We start from the raw sequence: 21,850 nt of genomic DNA on the forward strand, positions 1-21,850 counted from the left end.
CAAAGGCACAGGCACAAAGGAAAATGATACCTATCCATAAACATTTTAAGGTCTCAATGCTTTCAAGGTTGTTTTCATCCTATTGTTTCACAGTGCTCTCCTGAATCATGAGTAATGAAGATTTCATTTTGAACTCATTAATATTTTAAATTGCTTGATGCTCCTTTTAAAGCAAGTATTGTTAAAGGGCATTGTATTTTATTGCAAGAATATTTACAGTAGAGCAGGGCTTGGGTCTATCACTTGCATTCATCTGGAGCACCACTGTGCTTCTTCTATGGGGCTTTAGTACTGCTTAGTTTTTTATGATAAATATGGAATTACTGTTTTATTACCTAGCCTACAGCAAATGGCAGTGTGGGCTGTACTGTCCCTAAAGCTGCCAGGAAAGGACACAGATTTGTGTGCTCAGTGTTGTTTTGCAGTCTCTCCACCACTTCAGGACTGAAATAAATTCAGTGAGGACAACTTGCTCTGCTGCTTGTGAGGAAAGGCTGTGGTTTCACTCATTTCCCCATCCTGCTCCTGTGTGGCAGGGTACAAGTACTATCTGTCAGGCATTCATCTCTCATGGGGTGGGGGTGATGATCACATCACAGAATGAGGCACCACCACAACTGTGTGCAGCTCCCAGGTGCTCAGAGACAGGTGGATTAGTCCACTTGGGTAACTGGCCTCAAGTTTGCTCCTGCTAGAGTAAATGTAACTCATTAGCTAGCAAGAGACACAGAATCTAGTCGAGGGTTAAGACACACACTCAGCACTTGTAAGACATTCAAAGCCCCCCTCAAATAACTACCACGCCTTACCTTCGGGTCTTGTGTGAATTTCCCAACCACATCCTTCCCTACCTGTTTTCTGTGGAAGAGTCTTGTGTGCTCACTAATCACCCGCGGCAGAATCAAACTCCTTTGGCAAGAACAGGCATTGAAACTAGTCTGCTAAACTGTTTATTGGGGCTTGCAGCTCATGCTGTCCCACAGGAACATGAATTTGAAGATAATTAATGACTTAGTATTTGTTTTAAACACTGGTGATGACAAAACAGCATGCTTAGGCAGCTAAAGAAACAGCTAAGCATCTAAGGTTTATCATTTCATGGCTTAATACCAAAAGTATTTTCCATTCTGAGGCAATATAATCTATACTACTTTGCTCTAGCAAAATTGCCTTCAAGCCCATGGAATATTATTCTACAGACACACTGCTTGGTTTCCTCAGACTTGCCCAAGTGTGACAGCAGCCCTGCTGCCACAAAATTGAAAGCATCTTTTCCTTTTCTCTACTTTGTTTATAGAAATATCTTGAACTATAGAAACTGGTGGTTTCCCAAAGCCATTAATGAAAATCATATGCATCATCTTTTCTGAGTCAGCTAATCTCTCTGCAGCCTCACTTCTCCTGCACACATCCCCAGACTTTTGCAAGACATTCTTCTTTTATCCTCTATCCAGATGTTACTAGTTAGTGAGCGTTATGCATTAGTGACTGTGACGGGAATGGATCCAATGAGCAGTTGTACACTTTTAACTGAGATGGAACCAGTTTAAGTTTTAGTATTTAAAGAACTGAAAAGGCTCCAGCTGTGTTCCCCCATATGAATTTCATGTTCCAAGTTGGCCTTCTAAGATGCTTGTAGGGCGAGTCATGGATTTTGTATGTGCAATGTGCTGTTAAACATGTTATTTGCTTAACGAGCTCACAGAAATTTTGATATTTCTGTGCCTGTATTTCACATTTATGTTGGACACCAAGAAATCCCTAGGTGAAGATCTTATAGCATTTAGAAGACAGGAGATGCCAGAAGCAAAGCTACATTTGCAACCCTATTTTGCCCCTTTGCTGCTGAGGCATCTTGGTCCACCCCCCTCAGAGTCCTTGCCTCATTGAGTGCATGGAATCAAAACCACTTAATTCTTGAGCAGCTATTCATTATTCTGATTTATCTGTCTTTCTCAGTGGGGGCCCAGAGCCTTACTATACATATGCTATTTCAATCCCTGATCTGAAAATAATTGTGTTTTGGCTAATGGTCGTTTTTACAATTCAAGTGCTTCATAAATATTTACCGAGCTGTTTTCACAACACTTCTCAGAGGTAACAGGCTGTTATCAACCACACTGAGATCTCTGAGTTCCATAGATAAAGATCAAAAGAGAATACACTACTTTGGGAGACCAACTTTACATTTTTAGAACTGAATTTTCAGGTTACCAAGTATTATATGCCATTTCACACATTCAGGAGCACATGCCCTGCCCAGTAGTTCTGATTTCAGTCTTCCACTGCTCTTTCAATGTAGATGTCTTCGTTTAGTTGCACAAGTTATCAAAAACAAACCTCCCAAATTGCACTAAATCGAATTACATTAACACCCGTAGGGGTTTTTAACAGGGTTGAAACCTTTACACCTACAGCACCAGATTCTCTTTTCCATGTCAGCAGGAGTAAGCAGCAGTAAGTAGTCACAGTTTCAGGGGTGACTCCAGAACAGTTGAAACCCAACTGGTGGAGTTCTCCCTTTCCTCCCAACTTCTGGCCACACACTTCTGTCTCCTTTTTTGGCAGCGTTGCCGTTCATGGGACTAGATGATGATGAGCTGAACTAGCCAAAACAAATCAAAAAACCCCTCCACAGTGACAGTTCCCTCCTTTGTTCCAACTAGTTATGGGACCAGAGGTACTGAGGGAAAGCAGTCACCAACTGCTGTGCAGGGCAAAGAGAAGAGGAGAAGGGGAGATTGTGGCAGTCCTGCATTAAGAAGGGCTTAAGCTGCTGCAGGATCACACTGCAAGGAAACAAGCAGTGCAGGGGATAAGGAACATATTCTGTCTCAGGGTTCCACAGATTTTTGCTGACAACAAAGGAAATGAGACCATAGGAGCCAAACTGTAGCAAGTTCATACATAATGAATGTGTATGTACTGAGATTTTTTTTTTCCCCCACAAGTTTATAATTCTGCCAAATCTGGACACTTTAGGAAGGGACGAAACTCTTTTGTACTGTCCTGTTGAAGCTCTTCTCACGAAGGTAACTAGAGGAAGACAGTTTTCCTAGACTTGTTCACTGAGATGGCCAAATCATTTTTAACTGACATTTTCCAAGAGAGTGTCAGGCTGAAGAAGATAGCCTTCGGGAAACTTTCATTTCAAAGAGCCAGAGTTTGGGAGAATTACAAGCAAATTAAAATAGAGAAATGCTAACTACAGTCATCTCTAATAGTTTATACTATCCTTTACAGTTCCGTGGCATAGCCCTGTGTGCCTGACAGCATATAGGCAATGCGAGCCCACACAGTTTGACTTTGTGGACCCATCCCAGTTCAGTTAAGGAGTTTTGTACAGAAACACAGACCACAAATATGTAGTCAAATCACCAAAAATTATGCCCTCAGAAGTGAACTAGAGCAAAGGAATTTCCCCATTAAGTGCCACTTCTTTCCTCCCAACACATACAGGGACAAGTTTAGCCATTAGCAGTATTCAAGCAGCTTCCATTGGGAGTAAACAGTTCTCCTTGAAATAGTGTTATATACACACTACTTAAATATTTTCAATGCATTTATTATAAAAGGGACAGCAGAGGGTTTTCTGCCTTTTCTGAGTTGATCTGTGAATTCTATTTAAACAGATTTCCACAGCTAAAATGTGCACCAAGTCCAGCTGGCATAGACTTTTGAGCATCATAATTCCAGTACTAGTTTTTCAATGCTGAACAGGCCTGTCCCTGCAAAATTTACAAGTTTGGATGCGAAACTAAAAGTTTCAAGCAAAAATGGTATGAATTTAAAATTTTGTTTCAGAATTTCGAGACCCACAGAAAAGCATTGGGTGAGGTAGAGTTTACAGTGCAGCTCCGAGCTGCCTTTCTGGCACTTCACTAAGCTAAAACCTTGCCTAGGGTCACCAGAGACCATAAGGACAGAGACATAAGGAACTGTCACAGGTGTTTCCCTGGTAGAAGTCTGCCCTTTCTCTCATACATGGTGTCAGCTCTCTGCCTGTACACACCTATGTGTATGTCCATGTAAAATGAAGAGTCTCAAGGTAACAATAATGGAGGATTTCATGCCTGAGCCTTCACGTCTGTTAAGATTTTTCCATTAGCACCCTGAATTGGATTGAATTTTCCCTACCGCTCCTTGTTAGGGAAATGAATAGTCAGCAAGTAAAACCAAAATGTATTCTGGAACAAACGTAACTTTTTTCCTTTCACAGACAACTATTGCAATGCTGCCATGGTATTGTTACATCTGCTGCTGGGGAACAAAAGCCTTTCTTTCTAGTCTTCTGTTTACCACATTTTATTGCCTTTGTCTGCCTTTGTATTTTACACAGACTAGGAACGTGTTTTTTCCCTGTTTCCATATTCTATTTTGCAAGCTTTCAGAAATATTCAGGTGTGTCCTGGGTAACAAATAACAATGAGTTAAAATATCAGTTTCAAGAAGGTGCTCTTTTAGCCTCTCATTTTTCCAAGACGGTGCTCAGTAAATTCTCCCCAAAGATAAATGCTGATACTGCCTGATCCTGTGAAGGATAAGAAAGGGCAGAGGAAAGTCCAAAAGAGGGTAGTTTCAAGATGAGCAGAATTTCACAGCCTCATTTTCAAGGCTTGGAATAGGACTCAGTATCCCTCTCTAGTCTCAGCCACATTTCAGACTCAGACTGTGAAAGCCCTTGGTGAATCACTCAGTTTATCTATGCTTTGGTTTTCTTTCTGAAAAAAAAAAGAAGTTAAAATACTTAACAGTACTTGCCAAGTGCTTCAGCATTCTGAGGGAAAAGGCACAGGGGAAATTCAAAGTGTAACTCTTTGTAGTGGACAGTATGATAATACCCAAAGTATGCCATTACACAGTATATGTAAATACAGATGTACTGTTCAGGGCAGTTACAGGAAATGTTTTTAAGCCCCAGAATAAGCTGTAGATAGTCAGGGACTTCTGTTTGTTTGTACAGAGGTACTTTAGGTCAATCATCTTCAGGCACACAGAATCAGAATGAGATGCTAGTCTGCTTCTTAACGTCTGAACAGGACTGGGTTGTGCTTTGCATCTCCTCACAGAACAACTAGAGTAACATTTTAAAATAAATTTCACCTATTAATTTGCAACAGCACATCAGAGGCTAATCCTTATCACACAGCTATCCTGTATTGCGTGCAGTGCAAGAGTCAGAGCAAGGGAGCATCTCATGATTTTCTGTGAAAAAGCTGACAGTATTGGATTGGCTGTATGAACAAGAATCAAAACTTAAAGCACTGTCTTGATGACCACTAATAGGGACCAACTAGCTCTGTCCCACTGACCCCATAACCCCATTTTTCCGCAACTTCCTTTGCTTCAGCACTAGTGGCCGTGCGATGAACAATCTGATCAACTTTGAAGATAGTGCTGCTTTGAGCAGCTCATGGGGCTATGTGATGCCCAGAGCTCCCTGCATTTTTGTAACTCATGCAATGGAAAACTAGCTACTACATTTTTGCAGCCAGTTCATTGAATTGTCAAGGTAGATCACAATTCATACAGCTATTTGACTGCCAACAACAGTGCAAGAGGAGAATACATTGGCTGGAGGATGTGTGGGTAGCAGAGCCGAGCAGAACCTCTTCAAAGGCACTGTGGTCTCAGCTTGCCTTAAGCCAATAGTGAAGCTGAAACTTGAGGTTGCAACTGTATTGTTAAGAACATAGCTAGCATGGTTTGGGGGAAAAAAGTACAGATGTCAAACCAACATGGTAACTGGAAGATGATGATCTTCCTTGTAAGAAAGGATGAGTGTTGGGGAGCAGTGGAGAACAACAACAGGGACATTTGTGTGACCTTGTAATAGTATGCCTAGAAAGCAAAACAGTCAGGCTGCTGGCCATCCTAATCTTCCTGCTGAGAAAGCAAAGTTTACCGTATGTGCTTCATGCAAATTAGATTTTTCTCAAGGCTTTTTGCTAAAGCTTCCCCTTTTAAAAAACCCTAAAGTTCCATTTTTAAATTTCTGATAAGCATCTCTGCTGTAAAGGGACAACCCCTTCCTGCCACCAAGTACAGGGTAGCGGTCTCCAAGATGTGCTGTTTACAATTAGCTTCACCCCTGTTCTTTCATCAGAAAATAGCTGTCTTGGTTAAAGGCACATGCTAACCTCAGATCAGGACCTTTCAGTAAATTCCAAACAAAAGCAATGCTCAACTTTCATAGTTAGTAGAGAACAACAGTAGAAAGTGAATATACAGTTATGTGGAGGGAAAAAACAAAAATTGCACAAATGAGTCAGTGTCGCTAATGAACACTTAGCCTTTGCAAGGATCTGACTGAAACTTGAGGAATTGTGACCCTTTAAATTCAAACACTCATATTACAGTATATGCAATGTGAAAGAGGTTCTCATTCTTACTTTGCACACTTGCAGTAATTAGCCTGGTCTGGGTGTTCAAGAATCAGCCATGTAAGACATACTGAGAAACACTACAGTAATGTACTCTGTAGATTAGACCTAGGAAGGGAAGCCCGAATTCTTTTGATTCACCCTTGTTTGTATGTTTGCAGTGACAGATAATTTACGTTCATTTTTAACAGCTGGGCCTACAAGGCTGACGCTGAACAATGCAAGTCTTCATTCTGATAACAAAAATTAAACATGACCATGTGGGCAAAACATAGGTGTGTATCTGAAAGCAGCTGTTCTTGGCCTACCTACTCCTGCTGGTCTGGTAATCTTTGGTGATGCTCGCTTTGGGGAAGATTCAGGATGTGGGGCAACAGGTTGTACTGGCCGGGTCTGTTTGGCTGCCAGCTTCTTCAGACTTACTTGCCTCTTGTCAAACATTTCTTGTACATCTTCTAGTTTTTGTAGAATTCTTTGGGCATTGGCCTAAGGAAAGAAAAGTCAAACAACAGACGGTTGTCAGTGCTGGACTGAGCAAGTTAAGAAAGGACTTCTGTAACCCAGACTCAGACTAGAGCTGAAGATCATAGTGTGCTGCAGTTAATGCAACCCAGCCCGTGCAGTCACCAAGTAAGACATGGAGACTCATGCAGTCTTCCTAGCACTCCTCTGAAGGAAATCACGTATGTGTTCCATGACTACTCATCTGAGTAAAACTGCCCCAAGTGCTCACCTCTGTGCCCTTTTGGTGTAAGGCAAGAGGCATATTTGAGCAGATTCAAATATATAGCCCAGTACACTCTCACATACAAGGCAATTTGTAATTTTGAAATTCTAAGTGACTCCACGCACATTTAAGGGGTTTTACCTTTATTTCAGAGGTGAGGATCATGTCAAACTGATTGTAGAACTCCTTCGGGTTAGAGAGCTGGTGTTCCTTAGCAGTTACCAGGAACTTCTCAATTTCAACGAGTGCAGTTTCAGCTCCCTCTTGTGACTGGCACTTGTCCACAGCTTGGGAAGCTAAGAGGTAGATTCCAGCTTCACACCACTGGCTTGCCTTTAAAGAAAAATGGGGCAAGAAGGACTCCATCATCACTGACAGTCCGTGTTGTGAAGTGTTGCTTTTGCTCCATGAAATATGGATTTGCCTTAACATGTCACTAAAGGGAACGAATGTTACTTTGCAGCACCCAACAGTTCCTGGCCTCAAGTTACTCTACCTAGATATACAGAACAACAGCAAGTTCAGCTCTCACGGGCTAGATGGTCCAGCAACATGTACAGTAATTATATTCCAAGCGAAGAGGAAAAGTGCTACTGTGGTTGCTGCAAACAAAATCCATGTGCTGTACTACCTCATTTCGGTTGTTCAGTCACACAATAATCCAGAAACCAAAATAAATATTTGAACCATATCAAAATGCTCCAAACCCTCTTAGGCCTATAAAACTCAGTTAAAAATACACAGGTTTTTACAGTAAAATTTTGGTAATTCCTGTTTCAGATGAGTCTGGAATAGCACGCAGACATTCTCAAAGCATTTAGCTTCCTATTGTAGCTAGATCAGAGGAACTGAAAACAACTGAGCAAGCAGTAAACTGTTCATTTTTAAGCACTGGAATATATTTGGTTTTCATTTCAAATTTAGGCCTAGGTCAATTTTTTCTTAGTTTTATTTCCTACTTTTCATCATTTTAAGACCATAATTACAGGAAGCTACTGCACCAATTTTTATAGTAACAGTTTCTGAATGAAATGGAGACAAAAAAAGAATAAATACTTCTTCTCTTCATCCAAATTGCCTGAGCTTACAAACCCATTAATTTTCAGTAGAACATTACCAGGGCTGTTATCTGAGAAGGTCAACTCACCTTATCTAACTGCTTATGCAGCTCAAGAGACTTTCCCAAAATGTCATACTTTTTCTTGGTCTCATTAGTAAAGTCATCACAAATACGCCTAAGTTCAACACACTTTGGTCTAATGGAGTCAACTGCATAATGGTTGTTTTGGATGAGCTGTTCTCCATGGAGAGCTAGAGACTGGGCCTTCTCCAAAGGTTCCTGTAAAATTAATGAGAAAAAAAATCCAAAATTAGATCTTAAAATGACATGCATAATAAAGTCAATTCATCTGTGTAATCCCTGCTGTAGCCTGGAGGTGAAGGTTTGGGATATTAATTTAGCTGATATATCTTACTTTATATTTTCACTGAAGACTAACTTTGTTGTCAGTGAGTATATTGAAACACAAGAGGTTCCATCTGAACATCAGGAAACATTTTTTACTGTGTGGGTGTTTTGCCAATTATCAGGCCTAGCATAAAGGACACAGCCAGCATAAAGATGAACCAATAACCAAATTGTATTTGATACAAAAGGGTCAGTACATGGGTGAGCGCTGGGGGTACAAACAAGTCAGATTATACATAATCGACATCAATCCCACTGACCCCAACAACGACACCGCACGACCAACAGTGGGGGGAATAAATGGTGAAATGCAGTCTCCTATAGAAGGGACAGGAGACAACTGAGCAACAAGCCAAATACATAAGACCAAGGAAGCCACACACTGAATCTCTACACAGCCCGTGTTTACAAAAGCCAGACCTGACTGGAGCCCAGTCCCAGGGAGGCGGGAGGTCCTTCCCCAACAGGGAACTCTGCACAGGGCATCCCCCTCACAGACAGACACTGCCCCTCCTGCAAGTGGTCCCAGCTTTTATCCCTCAGTGGGACACCTGACCTTGGGTTACTGAATGCAGACACCTGGGGCTCATTTACCCAATGGCTCTGTCTGCAAGGCCACAGCACCCTGGAGGGAAGCCTAAAGGCAAACTCACCCCCCCTTTGTGAAGGGCAGTGGGAATCACCCATATGTCAACCTTGATTAGGGGCTTGGGGTTGAAACCCCAGCATTTCAGTGGGTGACCAAGTACTGGAACAGGTTGCCCAGAGATGTTGTGGAGTCTCCCTCCTTGAAGATACTAAAAAGCTATTTAGACAACCTGCCTCCTGGGCAACCCACTCTAGGTGGCCTTGCTTGAGCAGGGATGTTGAACAAGACAACCTCCAGAGGTGTCTTCCATCCTTAATCATTCTGTGGTAACTGATTCTGTGAGCATATGCCACCTTCTTCCTCACATACTGAGGACGTTCACAAGTCATTACAAATTTTTTTCCCCTGCAAAGTTCCCAATAATCAAAAAACCCGTATTTTTTTCACTCACTAACTGCCAGGTTTATAATGCATTAGTTTATTTTTGATTCCAAGATATATTGTGGAGAATTCTTGGGATCCTACTGACTGAGTACAATTCATAAGCTTAGTCACAATGGGATGAAGCTAGAGGTGGCTAGCAGGAACAGGGCACACCTTATGTGTGATGTGGACAATGGAAGGAAAATGCATGCTACCATAACTTTTATTCTTTTAGGCTTCTGCAGAAGAACTTTGCAAATATCACAGTATTTCTAAATCTTAATTCTATTCTTAGAGATGATCATCAGCTCTTCTATTTGTTCATGTTCATTCTCCTCTGATTCAATTTACTTGATTGTTCAATGCTTTCTAATAATACTAAATGTGATGTATCTCACAGCTGACCAGCTGATGGAATTACCAGGTCCAAATGTCTGGAAAAGAAAGATGTTTATTGGAGGGCGTGGGTGTTTCTCAAACTGCTGTGAGTTTGAATAGAATGGCCTTAAAAGTTATCTGGCCAAAGTAACCTGTTAAGTATTCTGAGTTTTTCAGGTTCCAACGATGGACCTAAACTTTCCTGGTTTGAAATACAGATTTTTGAACTGGATTCTAGCTTTCCAAGTAATGCTGGAACTACTGGGTTTGAACAGCCCTCACACCTGGAAATTAGGAGCTGAGTTTTGCAATTTAAAATGACTCATGAGAAAAGAGTAAGAATGATGGAAGGACAGTGACAGGGAAGTGTCTAGATCATGTCTATAGCAGCTAGAATACCACACTGAGTGCAAACCTGTCCTTTCTCTTCCAGTTGTTTCTGTTCCCTTAGGAGGTGCTCCACTCGAGTCACGCTGTCTCCAATGTCAGCAAAACTTGCTTGTGCTTCCATGAGATTATCCAATGTCAATTTCACCTAATAAACACAACAAACATAAAACAGCAACAACAAAAGAAAAAAACCCAAACTCCCATCACAAGATACTCATAAAATTATAATAAACTATGGCTTCTAAACATTCACCTACATCTTTTAGAAGAATCTGCATCTCCAGTTTAGTCTTTCAGCTCATTCCAAAATGGAAAAGCCAAGGAATAAGGCAACAATCAACCATTCTTCAAAGAGTTGCCCTGCTTCTCACTATGTAGACCCACACGGTTGTGAAGATCTGTAACTCCAGAGCCTATATTAGTCCAGAATCTGTGTTACTTCAGCCTCTGGGCTGACAGCTGGGCTTTCTGAACTGTATTCCATTGACTCTGGTGGGATTGGAAACTTACCATCACAGAAGAAGTGATAATTAATAACATCACATGTAGATACAAAATGATTTATCAAGAAGTTGGTGTTTCACATTTTGGCCTAACAGGATGGCATTTGCCTCACTGTGCCTTATTCAAAAGTTGTAACATATCCGACAGCTGTCAATAATTTAATTTTTGAATAAATATTTCATAATGAAGGGCTTCCCTCCCAACCTCCTTTTTGGATTACCAGTATATTCTGAGCAAAGTTTGACTTTATTTACCAGAGAAAGCTAGACAGATTGAACAAATGAAATACCTCTCTAAAATCATGTTCAAAGTGTCGAAGCTGCAGGCATTGTTCTAGTTTTAAGTGATGCTTGGTCCAAAATTGATCAAAAGCCTTTTCTGTTTCATCCAACTGAGCCAACAACCTGTTAAGAAATTAGAATGAAAATAACTTACTTATTACCTATAGTTAATTTCTTTTAAGTTACAGTAATTGATGCCAGAAAGCAGAGTAGGGAAATGGTGGTGAGCCTGTGTAAGAAGCTCCATGTCAACTTTCCCTTAAATAAAAGAGAATGACATTTGCAGTGGGCCAGGCAGGAGTGTGACTGATGAGTGACAACTACATGGATCCACATGTAGTCCTGCCTCCTGACCTGCAACAGGAACACAGAGCTGTTCAATGCGCCGACAGCCAAAGGCAGCTGTCTCTCCCCAGCTTCCACCCAGTTCTTCAAAGATAATTAATCCCAGGCTAATGCAGTTTGAATATGATGCAATTATTGTTTTAAGAAATGCTTAAAGCAGAACTCTACAACTTGTTCCTTTTCTTCACCCATCAGAAATAGGTAGGGGCTGTATAATTTTTCCCAGTTCATTAAAAACAATAGATTAGGAGCTCATAGTGCCTCCCATGGACATTGTTTCACGTTGTGTAAATGATGAAACATTTATTTGCAAAGAAATTAGTATCAAGGTGTCATACAACTTGAGTAAAATGTCTGACACCAGACTAGTGAGTCATCCTCAGCATCTCTCAATGATCTATTAATTGTATTACAAAGTAGAACACCCTGAACTTAAAAATAAAAAAAAAAAAAAAGAAAGTCTTCTATGAATATCCTATATTTCAATAGATGGGCACTCTTTGGTCAGGCAGAGGACCAGGTCTGATGTTCTACAAGCCCATTGAGTGCTGGAATCATCAAATTACTGGGGCAAACACCAATAGCTCCATCCTATAGCTCTCAAAAACAAAGTTCTGTTTTCAATCTATCCCTGAAAAATGTGTTTTTAATCAAAGCTAGTTGTTGAATTCAAGATGAATTCGCAGATTCCTTTGGGATGACTGTTTAAAGGATTTTAAAGTATTCAGTGAAAAATATCAGCTCAGCTTTACTTTTGGCAGCTTTGTTCCCAGTGAATGCAGGCACACTGAAACACTAGCATGGCATTTCTCTTTCCACTGCATCACATGGCACAGCAGAAACTTCTACATGGTGACTAAAAGCTTTATGGTAATAACTAGCATTGTAGGAAGGAATAGGGATTTCTCTCTCTATGCAGATGTGAAGGGGTATGTTTCAGAGCGTCATCTTCATCTGTTCCTCCCCCAGAGTTTCCACAGACATGCACAAGCACATATCTTCTCATCTCACATGGATTCAGATGCCACTTTCTAACCAAGCATAAAAGTTTGGAGAACACATATGTAATGGGGAAAGTAAGTACTACATTAAATCTTCAGCCGGGTAGTTAGTGGTCTAACCAAAAATTACCAAGAAATTCAGGACTTGTTTGAACTTGCCTTGACAGTTTAATCAAGTAACTTCCTCAAATCTACTCCCTTCTCTGAGTTACTTGTCCAGTAAATCCTGAATAGCTGAGCCAGGGGGAATTGATAACCTGCACATTTGAATAATTTAAGTTACACTTGCATTTCTTAGGAATAAATTAGCAACTTGCACAAGGTAGTCTAGCTTCACTGACCTTTCTACTGTTGCCACGTTTTCCAGTTCATCTGGACTGAGTTTGCTGTTGGCACTTCGGGTGACTGGCTCCCTAATGCATGTCAGTAGGGTGGCCCCCTGCTTCACAGCTAGTTTCAGTTCATCCTGAGGGAAAAAAAAAAGAAGCCAAACAAATTGTATGCACTTATTCTAACAATGCTCACATCTCATAGATGGACAATGATAGAAAGAATTGATAGAATTAAATCTGATGGAATCACTTCTGGCCAGGGACATCAAGGGCAACAAAAAAGGCTTCTACAGGTACATCAGTGATAAAAGAAAGATAAGGGAAATGCGGGCCCTCTCTGGAAGGAAAAGGGAGACATGATCACCCAGGATACTGAAAAGGCTGAGGTACTCAACAACTTTTTTTGCCTCAGTTTTCACCAGCAAGGGCTCCAGCCATAACGTCCAAGACACAGAAGATAAAGGCAGGGACTGGGAGAATGAAGAACTGCCCATTGTAGGAACCCGAAGGTGCACAAATCCATGGAACCTGATGAGATGCATCCACAGGTCCCAAGGGAACTGGTGGATGAAGAGACTAAGCCACTATCCATCATATTTGAGAAGTTGTGGCAGTCTGGTGAAGTTTTCACTGACTGAAAAAGGGGAAACACAACCCCCATTTTTAAAAAGGGAAATAAAGGAGACCAGGGGAACTACAGGCCAGTCAGTCTCACCTCTGTGCCTGGTAAGATCATGGAGTGGATCCTCCTGGAAAATATGCTAGGTCACATGGAAAATGAGGAGGTGATTGGTGACAGCCAGCATGGCTTCACTGAGGGCAAATCATGCCTGACAGATTTGCTGGCCTTCTATAACAGGGTTACAGTGCTGGTGGACAAGGGGAAGGCAACTGCTGTCATCTACCCAGACTTGTGCAAAGCTTTTGTCACTGTCCCGCACAACATCCTTGTCTCTAAATTGGAGAGACGTGGGTTTGATGGATGGGTCAGAGTTCTGGACATTGGCTTGATGTCAAAGTGGAGAGCAGTGAAGAGTGGTGTTCCTCGGGGGTCAGTGCTGGGACCAGTGCTGTTCAACATCTTTGGGAATGTGGACAGTGGGATCGAGGCATCCTCAGCAAGTTCGCCGATGACACCGAGCTGTGTGGTGCAGTTGATATGTTGGAGGGAAGAGATCCATCCACCTGGACAGGCTGGAGAGGTGGGCCTGTGGAAACCTCATGGAGTTCAACAAGGCCAAGTGCAAGGTCCTGCACATGGGTCAGGGCAATCCCAAGCACAGATCCAGGCTGGGCGAAGAGTGGATTGAAAGCAGCCCAGCGGGGAAGGACTTGAGGGTGTTGGTGGATGGAAAACTGACTATGAGCCAGCAGTGTGTGCTCACAGCCCAGAAAGCCAACCGTGTCCTGGGCTGCATCAGCAGAAGTGTGGCCAGCAGGGCGAGGGAGGTGACTGTCCCCCTCTGCTATGCTCTCATGACACCCCACCAGCAGTTCTGCAGTACCTGGCCCCCAATGTAAGAAGGACACGGACCTGCTTGAGTGGGTCCAGAGGAGGCCACAAAGATGATCAGGGGGCTGGATCTGAGAAAGTTAGGATTCTTCAGCCTGGAGAAGAGAAGGCTCCACAGAGACTTTCTAGTGGCCTTCCAGTACTTAAAGGGGCTACAGGAAAGCTGGGGAGGGACTCTTGATCAGGGGGTGTTGGGATAGGATGAGGGGTAACAGTTTTAAACTGAAAGAGGGGAGATTTAGATTAGGCATAAGGAAGAAATTCTTCCCTGTGAGGGTGGTGAGGCCCTGGCACAGGTTGCCCAGAGAAGCTGTGGCTGCCCCCTCCCTGGAAGGGTTCCAGGCCAGGCTGGACGGGGCTTGGAGCAACCTGGGCTGGTGGAAAGTGTCTCTGCCCAGGGCAGGGGGGTTGGGACTGGGTGATCTTGAAGGTCCCTTCCAACCCAAACCATTCAATGATTCAATGAACATAGTAATGCTGAAAGGAGGATTCTTTCATAGGTATTAAATACTTGGAACAAAACATAAATGCTTACCAAAGACAATATGTTTATCTAGAAATGCAGAAACTAAATCTATTTTCTTTGAATAGTAGATATATTTCTGAGAAAAGGAATAGTATATAATTTCTGAGCAGACTGCATTTCTGACCAGGCAATTTACAGAATATGTTATTCTACTACAAAATGAATGTCTGCCACACATCGTTCTGTGAGCTGAGAGACTGTGCTGAGACACTGCACTTCTTAATGGCATTTCCTTAAACAACATCGTGACATGCTAAACCACAGTACATCAGCTATCAAGGAGTCATCCACAGAAGGAGGCGTCTTCCCAGCATGAAGGATGAGCAACGAAAAGGACAATGAAGCTCAAACATTAACATGCCAGCTGAGGACTCCCCACATCATTGCACACTTGCATAAAATTTGGTTTTGTGCTTATATAGCTTAAGTAGTATTTTTCCTCTTGTGTTTAACCTAAGGTGTTTGTTGACAGCAGTAACGTTTTCTTCTGAGCCTTACTGTGCAAAGCTAAACATGCCCCAACTTTTTTTTTTTTAAAAAAAACAAAATGACAGTCATCATCTAGTTCAATCATTCTGTCCATTCCAGGATTATCCTCACAGATGTTCTCCTCCATTTGCTCCCGTGTAAGTTCATCCTTTCTGATGAACCCATGCTATTCCAGATGTGATCCCATCACACCCTCTCATACAGAAGAAGTGACATTTCCCTGTCCTATCATTGCTGAAGCCGTAAAAAACCTTTTTCATAGTGGAATCAAATTGACCTCCTGAACCCAGGTTTCTCTCCTCTTCAGTACTTTCCAGACAATGGACTCCCAAATCATGGCAGAAAATTGTTAAATCAGAAATCATATATTACACTGATGGAGCTGTCGTGAGACAACATTCACCTTCAGCTTGCTATGGTGGTCAGTGTGTGCGGCGAGGAGCTCCTCTGTGCACTGCACATCGTTGGGAAGTTCAGTCTCTGCTAGGTCTGTTCCAAAGGTCTGTAGCATCTGTGCTGTTGTTTTTACTGTCATTGCAAAGTTTTCAATAGCCTGGAAAAGCAAGAGCATAAAGTCACAGACTGATTGTTTACCCTTAGCCTTTTAACAATGCTTAGTCCTTCAGGCACACTGCACTGCAAGTATAAAGCTGGCCGTGTTGCGCTTTGTTTTGGGTGGGTATGCTTAAAGTTACAAATTAAGCTCTGTGTCACAAATGATCTTTTGACAGGCCTACAAGTATTGTCATCTCCATGAACTAGCTGGGGAACTCCCAGAACTTAACAGACATAATGAAACCACAGAGGACATCAACTTCAAAGCCAGGACTGGAACTTCAGATCCTCTGCCCATGCTTGCTGTATTTAAAATTTTAATTAAGGCTTTATTTAAGTTGAGGAGACTGCAAAGCCTTTTTACATGTATGTTTATACAGTCATTGTTCATTCAGCAGCAATCTGTCTTCCTCCTGACTTCTCAAAATGTGCATCTCTATCCTGCCTATCTGTACTAGATGCATTCCAGTCACTCTCTCCCATCTGTTAGTTACACAAATACAGAAACTTACTGCAAATAGAGTTAAAATGCATAAATTCATTGGAGCATTGCTATTTCTTTATCACTTGGGTGCTCCAGCACAAAACTTGTTAGAAATCTGTGGTTTCACTGAAGAAAGGGGAAGCGAGGAAGGCTTAAGAACAATGCTGCCTTTTCAGAGTAGAATATATTGTTCAGACTTGTGAGATGGGATTAAAACCTTTATATCTAGTAGCAAGTAAATGCATGGGATGTTTTTTCATGATCATGCCCCAATTTCTTTAGAGACTGTGTTGTCCTGTATACCTCTATTTGTCACACTTTTTGATCTAATGCACCCAACAGTTTGAGTCAGTCAACAGCACTAGGGATGCTCTCACACCCAGTCCAACACTACATAGTTGTTGTGAGTTGCATTCCCTTCTCCAGCAATGATGGGAATTCCTCATTTGCAACCATGACTGTTAAAATTATACTGTGTGCTCAGTGCAAAATAAACTAGAGGTTGATCATCATTCAAAAGGTGCAGGGAGAAATTACAGTCCACATACGCGATCTGAAACACACCCCAGATGAGGCAATGCTAGCAGGAGTTCATAGCCACCTTCCTTTTTTACCATAAATTCATGCCTGCTTTCAACATAAGTAGTACAGACCCACATATGCTCTGGCTTAGTGCTTAGCAGCTGTAGCCTGCTGCTCTCAGCACCGAAGCTACTGGATTAAAGTTGGATGAAATATCACACTTCTGACTGCAATACAGATAGAGCCATTCATAACCAAAGGCCTTTTATTAAAAGCCAAAAATTTACTCTGTGGGCAAGAAAGCTCATAGGCTCCTAGCCATTCAAATCAAGAAAGCAGAAACAAAGAACAACACTGCGAGATTGTTGTGTCACTACCATTTATCAACAGTTTAAAGCTGTTTCAGAAAAAAGCACTGGTGGGACAAGACAGGAGAACATTAAGAGAAGCAGCAAAGGGGATGAAGACTGTAGCTCAGCAAGACTGAAAGTCAGGTTGTTTCAAGTTGCCATGGAGGCTGACACTTCCCTCTTATCCAGCAGAGATTCCTTGGCTGTCACCCTTTCTGGGCACCATAATCGTTTATATTGAAGCAGCCACTAAAATGCATTAATCAGCCCCAAAAGAAACAAAAAATCAAACCTGTAACAAGTGTCCTTAGAAGCAACAGAAAAAGTCCCAGCTGGAGTGCATGTTTACATGGCACAGAAATGAAAACAAAGGAAAATAAAATCAAGTGTCTCGAGGATTTTTTTTTCTCTTAAAAACATGGAGATAGTTAATCACTAAAGCGAGAATTTTGACCTCTGATTCAGTAAAGTGCCAACATGTATGTTCAGCTTCAACCACGAGCTGAAGGTCTGTGAATCTCATCAATTATTCAAAAGCTAAGAATGTGCCAAAGGGTCTTGCTGAGTAGAACTCCTATGACGCTGTTAGGTTCTAGTCCAGGTCATCAGGGAGATACAAATTACTAGTTCTATTGTGAACTTTTGGGGAATTTACTTTTCTCTATTTGAGCCATGGCTTTCCTCTCTCCATGAGTCCCTAGCACAATCCATAGGCGGAAATGGGACGGAAACGTTACTACTTGATGGTTGCTCTATATTTGTCATCTGGACAATTCTGGGTGTAGACATGTGGAAGAACACCACCAGTACTCACAGTTCGGTGATGTATCCACTGACTGTGGCCATACTCCAGGGTTCCTCCCAGCTCCCGGGTCAGCTGACTTTTGTCAATATAGCCATGCAGATCAGACACAGAATTTAACATGATGATCTGAAATAAATCCAAACACAATGGACTGAGAGAAATAACAAGCCCTTTCAATCATTGTTCCTACTATCTGGGTTTGCCTGAAACGTATATGACCAAACTGCCGTTCCACCATAGGCAGTGAGTTCTCATTATGTATTTGTTCATGCAATGGCCACAGTTTATTTCCAATAGATTTTGCCTTCTCAACATGTACATTCTTGAACTAACCATAATTTGACATCATCTTGCTCCCTGCTAGGCTGCATGTGCATCAAGAGCAAAAATATGGTATTTTATATGTTCACACAAACTTCCATCAAATCATTTATGTATTTTTTTAGATAACTGTTATTTAATGAGAAATGGAGAAGGGGGCAGGATAAGCAGCTCCCTCAACACCAACCACTTGATCCAGGAAAGTGCTGAAATGAGATCACTGAGAATAAGATTTTCCTTTCAGTTGTATCATTTTTATGGCATTGTGTGTCCACTGAGTTTGCTGGCATTATTTCATTTTAAACCATGATGAGAGAAAGGAGAGAGAAACCTAAATTCATTTTCTTACTTTAAAGAATCTCCTTACCACTAGATGTACTTAATGAAAGCAAAAGCAGAGTTGCATTCAGCTTTGGGTAAATGGTATTACCTTTTGGTGATCACTGTAAATCTGGCAACACACGTGCCTATACAAATAGCATACATGTATTTTATTATGTCTTGTTGTTCTAACAGCAAGAAAATACTCCATGATTTCAGCAACAGAAAAAAAAAGATGTTGAGCACAAATGACTGAAATATTAAGCCTTAGACTTTAATATATGTCAAATGTATTCTTTCACTCTGCTGTTTAAAGAAAGGATAACTGGCTATGCCTGCTAGCAGGCTCCGGGGGAGCACGGTAAGTACACTTGGAAGCACTGTGGACAATGAGATGAGCACAGATGTGTGGAAGCAAGAGGATGTATATTCTAGGCTGGTAGTGCTCTAAGAAGAGCCTTGAGAATTAATCTGAAAAGGGTTTTAGCTGATCTTTGTTACAGAATCACTCTAGAATAATTCAGGTTGGCAGGAACCTCAGGTCTGTAGTCCAACTTCTTTCTCAAAGCTGGGTCAGCTGTGAGATCAAACCAGGTTGCTCAGGGCTTTATCCACTCAGGTCTTAAAAACCTCCAGAGACTGAGACTGTACAACCTCTTTGGGCAGTCTGGTCCACTGCCTGATTATCTCTTTGGTGGAAAAGTTTTTCCTTATATCAAGTCAGAAGTGCCCTTATTTCACTTTATATCAGTTATCTCTTGTCCTACTGACAGTGCACCCTGTTGCCTCTTCAAGATCCTTGATAAAGATGTTAAACAGGGCAGGTCCCAGCAAACATCACTGCACCACTCTACTTGTCACCCACCTCCAGGTAGAGTATGACCCATTAACTATTACCCTCTGAGCCCAATCACACAACTAGTTTTTTATCCATCTAGTTGTCCATGCATCCAGACTTCAACATCCTAACCTGGATACAAGAACACTGTGGGAGATGCATCTGGGTCTCATGGACCTGTATGGGTTGAACATTCTCAAGTAGTCCCTGACTCAATTCTTTTTCACCTCCAGCAGCTCATCTTCTCCTTGAACCCTGCTCCTAACCACAAAGGCCAGGAGACCTTGTTGGTGAAGAAACTGAGGCAAAGAAAACACAGAATAGCTCAGCCAAAGCTAAAGGGCAAACTATTTCCTGGATATGTTACCAAATGTTGTTTCATTATGATCAAAGCCAGAAAACTCAAAAAACTACAGACTAGTCTCAGAGATGTTGACAAGTTGGAAATCTTTTGATACTCCAAACTTGACTGAAACTACAGAGGAACACTGTCATGCACTTTTCTTTTAGGAAGATGTTTGCTTTAACCTGATATGCTCAGCATGAGTCAAAAGCAAATCTATTAATATTGCCAGCTATGGTGCTACCCAACAGAGCACAAGTCTTCACCCTGCAGGCATCTCTGCAGGAGAAAGCCTAGGAGCAATCCAACATCCATCTAAGAAACCAGTCTTACAGAGCATTAGCATCTCCCATACTTCTAGCTCAACTGAAGACAGCCACATTCACTAAGCTGGAGGAGACAAGAGAGTAGCAGGTTAGAAGAGGAGGGTCTGCATAAGCAGGTCAACATGGAACACAGAGCTGCTGTGGGGTCTCTGCATGATGGGTTAGGCCACCTGAAAGAAATCACAGTCTACAAAGGTCAAAGAAGTGGCTACTATAGGCAGATTATTCAGCCTATTGTGTACGCTTTGAAGATGCCCTTTTTTGCCAGATTTTCTCTCAGATGAACCCTGGTGTATCTCCTATATTTCTGTATTCTGCTCATGGGTAATGATATCTAATCAAATCACTATTGCAATAGAGATTAACCTCAGGAAATTTAATTAACCACATTTGTATGTCAGTAAGATATAAATCCTGCATTTCCTTATTGTGTCTGGTTTATTATTTCAGCCTTTATTTCCTGCTCCTGTTTGATCTTCTGGCTTCTACTCAATCCAGTGTTGATTTAACCCAGCAAATCTATTTTACTGAACACTTTTGCAGTCTGATAGCTCAGATAAACTCTTTAACAAATGTTTCCTTAACAAATGCACACCATATTCTTGAAGCCCCTTTTGAATGCTCATATCCTGGCCCTAACTCACTTCTCATTGTGATAGTAAACGCAACCCATCCACGGCCCGGGTATGACATTAATAAGTACCAAATGCATAACATGAAAAAACAGCCTGCAAACAATTTAAAAGGTAATGGTGGTATTAAAGATAGGTACTAATACCCAATTCCTTGAGTAACTGTATCACCCATGGGACAAAAACTCTCTGGCCCTGTTCTCATGCTTGGCATGTAGGATCCTATTTTCAAAGGGGACAAATAGATGTTCTCTCAGTAACTTACCTGTTCTGAAAGTGGGGTACACAGGGGAATGCACAGGTGGTCTTTTTAGGATGGGATGCAAACATAGCTGAAAGACCCCTCCAGAGAGCATGGCAGGCCCCAGGAATACAGGACACCTTTAGCACAACCCTAAGCAACTTGTAATAACATCACGCACATGTGGACAGCCTGCATATAAATGTGACAGGCTGTCTAGGTAGGAGGCAGGCAGATCTAGCCGCAAGCATATCATGCTCTTAGTTTTTGTAAGACTGCTCGCTAAGACATACCCAAGATGGCTCAAAATCTGAATGTCCAAGACAACACCAAACTAAACTCATATCTTGATTTTCCTGTCCGTAAGAAAGATAAGTTACTATTTAATACTTAATGTGGTGTTTGACCCCTGTCTAGAATTAACCTCCCTTCCAACTTCGAAAGTTTCAAGTTGGATTTGAAATGCAACACTGTCGTCAAATAAATTGCTTAAAGTATAGAAGATGTTGAATTGTTAGAAAATGTTAGTCCTTGATGAAGTTGTCCCTATTCTGGGCTGCAGTCACTGGTACAAGAGTTGTCATGGTAACAGATTGTGGTTTATTAAATACAAGAACATTCATTTTTTAAGGTACTATAAAATGGAAAGATTTTGTTTTGTAATCAAGCATACATCTTTTACATCAATTTTGCATTTTAATTACCAAAAAGCCACCTTTGCCAAACTACAGTCAACATTGCAATTTAATCCACAATAACCAAA

The 21,850-nt window shown here is 41.5% G+C and overlaps 1 protein-coding gene across 15 annotated transcripts in view; it reads right to left on the minus strand.

Moving 5' to 3' along the window:
* The window catches only part of MCF2L2 (MCF.2 cell line derived transforming sequence-like 2), a 181,072-nt gene that overhangs the window by 95,744 nt on the left and 63,478 nt on the right, over positions 1 to 21,850 (minus strand). For all 15 annotated transcript variants that reach the window (XM_026854534.1, XM_026854533.1, XM_026854530.1 and 12 more), the window contains exons 6-13: positions 18,075 to 18,191; positions 15,753 to 15,902; positions 12,831 to 12,955; positions 11,152 to 11,266; positions 10,384 to 10,503; positions 8,258 to 8,449; positions 7,252 to 7,443; positions 6,692 to 6,869 (exon numbers count right to left, since the gene is read on the minus strand). In XM_026854534.1, the coding sequence (XP_026710335.1) occupies positions 6,692 to 6,869; positions 7,252 to 7,443; positions 8,258 to 8,449; positions 10,384 to 10,503; positions 11,152 to 11,266; positions 12,831 to 12,955; positions 15,753 to 15,902; positions 18,075 to 18,191 (1,189 nt within the window). The remainder of the gene's footprint in view (positions 1 to 6,691; positions 6,870 to 7,251; positions 7,444 to 8,257; positions 8,450 to 10,383; positions 10,504 to 11,151; positions 11,267 to 12,830; positions 12,956 to 15,752; positions 15,903 to 18,074; positions 18,192 to 21,850) is intronic.

This window comes from Athene cunicularia (genome assembly GCF_003259725.1).
Source record: "Athene cunicularia isolate RWA chromosome 9 unlocalized genomic scaffold, athCun1 chr9_part1, whole genome shotgun sequence".
Taxonomy (NCBI): Eukaryota; Metazoa; Chordata; class Aves; order Strigiformes; family Strigidae; genus Athene; species Athene cunicularia.